This window comes from Sinocyclocheilus anshuiensis, unplaced genomic scaffold, assembly GCF_001515605.1.
Source record: "Sinocyclocheilus anshuiensis isolate Anshui unplaced genomic scaffold, SAMN03320099.WGS_v1.1 scaffold257, whole genome shotgun sequence".
NCBI lineage: Eukaryota > Metazoa > Chordata > Actinopteri > Cypriniformes > Cyprinidae > Sinocyclocheilus > Sinocyclocheilus anshuiensis.
The window spans coordinates 520,708-528,475 of record NW_015539889.1 but is presented as its reverse complement, the minus strand read 5'-3'; the positions used below and the strand labels follow the sequence as shown (position 1 = coordinate 528,475).

At 37.0% G+C, this 7,768-nt stretch overlaps 1 protein-coding gene and 1 long non-coding RNA gene across 3 annotated transcripts in view; both read left to right on the top strand.

Annotated features, from left to right (window-relative positions):
• The window catches only part of LOC107685632 (ephrin type-B receptor 2-like), a 160,602-nt gene that overhangs the window by 117,095 nt on the left and 35,739 nt on the right, over positions 1-7,768 (top strand). For both annotated transcript variants that reach the window (XM_016482284.1, XM_016482283.1), the window contains exon 5: positions 254-589. In XM_016482284.1, the coding sequence (XP_016337770.1) occupies positions 254-589 (336 nt within the window). The remainder of the gene's footprint in view (positions 1-253; positions 590-7,768) is intronic.
• LOC107685634 (uncharacterized) overlaps positions 1,939-7,768 on the top strand; it is a 16,144-nt gene continuing 10,314 nt past the window's right edge. The window contains exon 1 of the long non-coding RNA XR_001633973.1: positions 1,939-1,949. This is a non-coding gene — a long non-coding RNA (uncharacterized LOC107685634). The remainder of the gene's footprint in view (positions 1,950-7,768) is intronic.

The window sequence follows — 7,768 nt, the reverse complement described above, 5'->3', positions numbered from 1 at the left end:
GCCTTCCCATTACGAGGTGATATTTGACTCCTTAAAGTGATTTACAGTAGAATTTTGTTTTTACCTTTATAATGGCATTTTTCTATCTTTATTATTAAAAGTATGTAATCTTTTATGTCAAATTACAAAAAAAACTATTTATAAGCTTTTTAAAAATTCTAGATAAAACCATATAATAAAAACAAGTAGAATAAGTTACTAATCAAATGAAATCAGTATTAAAATTAATTTGTACATCTTGTTTGTTTTCTAGCTGTGCCGTCGGCTCCTCAAAACGTCATCTCCAGTGTGAACGAGACGTCGCTAATGCTGGAGTGGAATCCTCCGCGGGAGACTGGCGGTCGCGATGACGTGGTCTACAACATCATCTGCAAGAGCTGCGGAGGAGGCAGAGGGGGCTGCACGCGTTGTGGGGACAACGTGCAGTTCGTTCCACGGCAGCTGGGTCTCACAGAGACCCGGGTCTTCATAAGTGACCTGCTGGCCCACACCCAGTACACTTTTGAAGTCCAGGCTGTCAACGGAGTATCAGACCAGAGCCCTTATTCACCTCAATATGCATCAGTCAACATCACTACTAACCAAGCTGGTAAGTCCACACCTTCAGTGTTTTATTTATTTTAGATCCTGATTACACTCTTTGGCTCGCATACTACCATGTCACCATGAGATTAGACATTTCCAAATTTCCAAAAACTCAACGTGATGCACGTTGAATCGGATCCAAACAATTGTGGGACAGATTATCCGGAACCTAGGATCTCTCCAGCCAATGGTGACATTTAATGAAAAACAGCTTCTTGCTACTGATTAGACAAACCTTTTTTCCCCCTCCTGAAGCAGTGGCCATGGCTGGGAGTCATCGTACAATCAGACGCTGCCATTGCAAAGGCAGCAGAAGTCTGCTTTTTTCCACTCATGCCATTGTGGTTTAGATTACTGTGTTCCAATTATTTCAGAGGGGCTGCATCATTGATTTGTATTTTAAGTGTCTGTATGAAATGTGCGGTTGATCGTGCCAGATCAGAACTGGGAGCTCTTATGGGCTCAAACAGAGACAGCTATTATTTTATGTTCCTCATCCCTGCTGGCTACAGACAGATCATCAAACCCATCCCTGCTTTAGCCTAGTAAAGCTCCTTTTTCTAGCATTTGACAGTATTTTAATTGGTTGTGACACATCGCTAACTTCAAAATTCAACAGTTTTCCAACATTTGCATCACTCAGGGGAGGTTTTAGCCAGTCTGTTGTGCAAAAAGCATGCTGGAAGAGATGTGTTTACAACTGACTAGACTCTTGACCCGAAGCATGAGTAAGCATGAGGATTGAGTAGATGTACATATGTTGTGTTCTCATCATCACATGTATCTTGTATAATCAACTAGTGCACATGCACACATGACCTCCTAACTAAGTTCACTCGCATTCATTCAGTCAGCTGCAGAAATACAATTAACACAGAAATGTGAGCGTAGAGACAGTGTGCTAAATACTGTCACTGAAACTCGAGTTAGAAAACATACATGTGCGCAGCAGGTCTTAGAGGTGAAGGGTGGATTCAGACGCGCTCTCATAAACTGACAGGGGGATCCTGTTAAGACTTCAACTTTTTACATTCAGTCTCTCAACAGTTACAGTAAGTGCACTTGAGACATTTAGGGGACTTGTGAATGTATGTGAAACTGCCATGAGAGCTGAATGATGAGGCTTTCAATGTTTCTTTGAACAAGAAATTACTGATCGGCTGAAAACAGAAGGATTGTTTGATTCGCTTCAACTGAGTCAGCTGAACGGCATCTTTGAAACGAAAGCCAACTTTTTTCCCCCAAGCTTTATGGGTCCACATATTCTTCTTGAAGAGCCGCCTAGAATTTGTGCCATTTTACCCAAACCTTACATTTATGTTACATTATTGCTCATGAAAGCACACTGGGGCTGCAATTAAAACGTAAAAGTCTTTTTTAAATATTTCAGTATTTGTAATTTCATTTTTCATTTAATTCAACCCCATTATTTTCAAAAAGGGGTAATATTGTATTAGATAATATTGTATTTATTGTATTTATTTGTGTTTTATTTTTTTCCCCCAGAGGTACACTTATAATTTTTTCAATGTCAAAACTGTTTTTTTTTTCTCTTCTTATTGCTGTGATTTTAATTTTCTCATTGCTTGCAAAATGAGTAACAGCCCTGGGCTGCGTTTCCCAAAAGCTTCGTAAGCCTAAGAAGACAGATTTATGCGGTCACCTGCAGGACAATCGGCAGATTACACCTTTAAATTTATTCAAGTGCAATGTGATTATAATATAAAGTTTTGATTGTACTTTACTGTACACTTTATTACTCGTTTTAATGAATTTATAAATGAAATAATTAAAAATGGCAGAAAAAATAGAAATACACATCTAAATTAAATGACTGAACAAAAAATGAATAAAAGAAGTAATGTAGGAAATTGTATTATTATTATGTAAAGTATATTATACGTATAAATATAATATAATGTAATATAATATAATATAATAGTTATTATGTCCGAGTTGTCTGAAACGCAGCATTAGGTTAACATTTCAATAAACGAGCGTGTACTACAATTACTAGCCATTCTATAAGGTGACATTTCAGCACTTGACAAACGGATAGCGACTCCTAAGTAGCACTTAAAGCACGCTACGTGCGATTGCATTAAGTGCATTTTTGGGAAACGCACGTGAAACAATAACGAACGATAGTAAAAGGACTCGTAGAAAACGCTCTTAAGCTCTAAGATCAATCGATATCGAGAAAAGCAGCCCTGGGTGTTGTACTTTGGTGCTTACATACTGGGCGGACTAGATTTCTGATCTCCTGTTAGTCATTAATGTCTAAATATGGGTGGTCATGTTATGTGATTTTAGCATTGTGTTGTCAATATGGTAAATGCTGTGTTTGTACTGACGAGTTAAGTTTTTAGTTGTGAAAATTACAATATATTTTCATGGAACATCTGGCCATTTAATCTCAGAAGATAAATGTGATTTCTTATTAAATGTCCATTTGGGGGCCATATTTTCACCTTTTTTAGTCAATTTATAGGTTTCTTTCATCAAAAACAGTTGGTTAGCATGATAATTCTCCCCTTTCTCTCTGATCTTAAAATTAAACGTAGATTTTGCTAGTCTAAGTGAGGATAACATAGTTAGTTATTGATCTTCTGCATGAAACTGTGATGTAAACTGAAATCACAGCTATAGACAGAAGTATATGTAAGAATCAATAGAAAATTTAAATATATACAGTACAAATATGTAGTTAGAGAAACAAGTAAAATATTTTATACAGTGTGCAGAAAGATAGGTTTAATTTTTAAATGATTGTGATGATGATCATGACTTGTTGTTGTTGTCGTTTGCTAACCTCCACATATAAGTGGTACAACAAGGTGGGCCATGTTGCTGAATGTTTGGGTTTATATATGAATGTGAACTTTTATGCATTAATGTGAATGTAAAATGTTAGCTATAAGTTAATTAAATTGTTTGTAAATATCCAGAATTAATCAAAAATAGTTAAGCTGTCCCATGATAATGTTTCAGTGAATGGACTGACTTGAGCAGTGTTGGGGGTAATATATTACAAGTAACGCAAGTTACGTAATCAGATTACTTTTTTCAAGTAACTAGTAAAGTAACGCATTACTTTTTAATTTACAAGAGAATATCTGAGTTACTTTTTCAAATAAGTAACGCAAGTTACTTTTTTTTTTCAATTTATAAAAAGTAACTAAGTAACGTAATTAGTTACTTTTTTTATGGAGTAATGCAATATTGTAATGCATTACTTTTAAAAGTAACTTTCCCCAACACTGGACTTTAGCACTTTATTTTAAATTTTACAGTAGATCTGCTTAGTACACTTAATTATTTTATTTCAAAAGAGCAAGCAAAATCCAATTTTCCACAATATGGCTCCTTTAATACCTTTTACATAATGAATTACTATTGCTTTTATATAATTTTTATAGAAAGATTGTTCTCCATATGTTTTCACTCGGCTGTTCCCTGCTCTAACCCGTGCTTTCTTCGTTCTGGGGTCCCTCCCTGCTGTTGGGACGTTCTTCCCCCACTCCGCCTGTCACTTTGGATTAGCAGCCCCGGACCTCCATCAGGGGGAGCTGTGAAAGTACTCACTCCAGCTCCCTGTTAGCGCGGACCGGGCCCCCTGGGACAGGGCACTAGGACTGAGGGGCCTGGGTCAGGCTGTCCGGGCCTTTAATTTCATCTGGATTGGAGGGCTTTGGGGTTACATAAACATCTTGTTACCCCTCATTAGCAAAGGTGGCTTCGAGCTTCCCCCTTCTCGTTTTGTGCTCGCAGTAGTTTGTTTTGTCCGTGTCCATGTGCAAGCATTAATTAGGCACGTTTTTAAGCCTGGCTGCTGAACAGGAAAGGTATGTTCTGCAAGAGAAACAAACAAATAAGAAAATTAGAAGTGATTGCCGTTAAAAGTATTTGTTTTCTTATGTGAGTGGCCCCCTTTTATATCTTAGGCTCGATGATGAGATTTGCGGTAGACAGATCAATTGAAATTCCTATTTTCTGATTCTCTCTCTGTGCTCGGGCATTGTTTTCAGGATGTTTCTCCACAGCTGCTGCTATCCTCCTCTCCCAGGCCTTTTCACACTGTCCATAATGATCTCACACACAATACAGTTGAAGCTCGACTCAAATGGCCAAAAGGACAGCAGACAAAGGGAGCAAAACTCTGAATGTTTGTATGCTGTATGGTCTTTAGAGCGCGAGTTATACTTATGTGTGATACATCATGGGCTTAAAGGGGTCATATGATGCGATTTCAAATTTTCCTTTCTCTTTGGAGTGTTACAAGCTGATTGTGCATAGATAAGATCCCTGAAGTTGCAAAGACTAAAGTCTCAAAACCAAAGAGATATACTTTATCAAAGTTAAGACTCTGCCACGCCCCCCTAAAACGGCTCGTTCTAACACGCCCCCACATATCTACAGCGAGAGAGAGAGAGAGCGAGAGAGAGAGAGAGAGCGTGCGAGAGAGAGAGAGAGAGAGAGCGTGCGAGAGAGCGAGAGAGAGAGAGCGTGCGAGAGAGCGAGAGAGAGCGCGAGAGAGAGAGAGAGAGAGAGAGAGAGAGTGAGAGAGAGAAAGAAAGAGAGAGCGCGAGAGAGAGAGCGAGAGAGAGAGAGAGAGAGAGAGAGAGAGCGAGAGAGAGCGCGAGAGAGAGCGCGAGAGAGATTTGAAAAATAATGTGGTTTTTGAACATTAAAGCATATCAACATATTCTCTTACACCAAATACACAAAATAATGATCTTTAAAAAAGCATCATATGACCCCTTTAAACTGTCCTCGTGCACACTTATTAGGGGATGAACAATTCATAAACACTGCTATTATGGGGAGAGTGTTAAGATCTTGGCCTTGGAGAATTCTTTTCCAGATCTTGATGAATTATGACCAGACTGCCCACTAAGTATCAGGTTGGTGTTGTTCTGTGCATTGACCCAGAATGTTGTAGTGAGTAAAGCTGCAAAAAACTGCTTGGTTCACTTTCTTCTGCCATTTTTCACTGCTGAGGAATTTTTGTTTTGTTTTTTTGTTTTTTGTTTTTATTATCTAGACCAGTGTTTCTCAACCAGTGGGTCGCGACTAAAAAAGAGGGTGTGATAAGATTGTGAACATCAAAAGCAATAAATCATGGCAAACCGTATAATTGTGCGCAAGTTAAATATGCTTACCACTGATCCTGGTATGAAAAAATGTAGACCATTTCAACTTAGAAAAAAGTGAGCAAAGAAAAACCTTTCAAAGTTATTAGGCATTTTGGACAGAATGAACTTGGTCATTGTAAAACTGTGTCAAGGGTCCTTTAACCTTTTAAAGACCCTCAAACTTTTTTCATCAGAGAATCAATTGGCAGAAAAAAATCTGCCAACCTCTTATTTGAAGGGTTTTGAAATTTAATGGATAAAATTTAATTCACTTTGAAGTAGCCTGAATGAGTATTACTGATTAAATGGAGCCCCCCAACAAATAAATATATAGAATGTACTTAAGCACACAAAAAATTATGGCCATATTTCATTTCTGCACACTTTTTGTCTTAGTTTTGAAAAATATGTCTGGTTTTATCATTTACAAACTAACCTTTATTTATTTCATTTATTTAGCTAGACATGTGGTATTTAACACTTGGTTTGATAATTTGTTGTAATACAGTGGTGTGCATACATTATGTGGCTTAAGTGTCCTTATACATATTAGTGTGATGATAATCAACAGCAACAGCATGAGCAGCAATCTGGATCAGTGTCCCTTAGAGGTCTAAACAAAAGCAGCATGCCTTGCCTTTATTGGTTTAGTGATTTGTCTTAATTATGGCACACCAGAAAGCTTAACAAAGCCGTATTGAAGAAAGGCACAATGTTTTATTGAGGCAATTTTACAGAGGCAAACTGGAATGAAGGCCTTGAGCTCTGGGCAGCTACAATAATAGTGCAAGTCTGTGTCAGGCAGCTGGAGACACAAAGAGAGCTTTTACCTTTCCCTTCTTCTTGCCTTTCCTCCCTTGTCCCCTGCAGCTCTGCATCAACAGGGCATGTAAGGTTAATCAGTCATCAAGTAAACCCAAATGGACTCCAGGCCCTTCACTTTACTCTAACACACACATTTGAGACCGGCATTTATCAGGGCAAGTATAGAAAATGTCCGCCCGGGTGTCCCTCTCTTCTGGAAGTTTTATTAGAGCAGTGTGTGACAGATCACCTGCAATTTGTGATTTGCCTACAGTCGGGAAGCACTTGGGAAGTGCCACTCAAGGGGTCGTTTACAGAGCCACATGGCTCAGTCAGTTTCACTTTATACATATTTCTGTTCTTCCCCATGCAGAGATGGATTAATGGAAATGAAAAATCAACAATTCTGTCAACGATATTCACTAAGCACCATGTGGTTGAGCTTTACTTCATTTGCCATGTCCTGAATTCATTACACCACTGTATTTTGCAACAGAGTTATTTAGAAAATTGTTTAATGATGGTTTTACGAATCAACCAAATTTTGTATAATAGTTATAAAACAAATTAACCACATTTAATAAACATATTTTTAAAATAAATGAAAAAAAAAGAAAATGAATATATTTAACAAATTGTCAGAAATAAATGTAATAAATAGAATCATTACAGTTATTGCCATTTGTTAATCTTGGTTAATGTTAATTGTTATTATATTATTGATTATATTACATTATATATGCTGTTGTGTTAGTTAACTTTTTTAAATAAACATTAACCTACAATAAAACTTTTAAATAATAATAAAAAAGTTGTTCATTGTTAGTTCATAATACTTAATGCTTTAACTGATAATGATAAGATAATGAATTGAACCTAATTGTAAAGAGTTACACGTCTGTTTTAAACGTTTACGTAAAATTTACAGTATGTGGTACATTTCTCTTATAACAGAAATCGATGAAAAAGTTTATATATATATATACAGTGGGTACGGAAAGTATTCAGACCCCCTTAAATTTTTCACTCTTTGTTATATTGCAGCCATTTGCTAAAATCATTTAAGTTCATTTTTTTTCCTCATTAATGTACACACAGCACCCCATATTGACAGAAAAACACAGATTCGTTGACATTTTTGCAGATTTATTAAAAAAGAAAAACTGAAATATCACATGGTCCTAAGTATTCAGACCCTTTGCTCAGTATTTAGTAGAAGCACCCTTTTGATCTAATACAGCCAT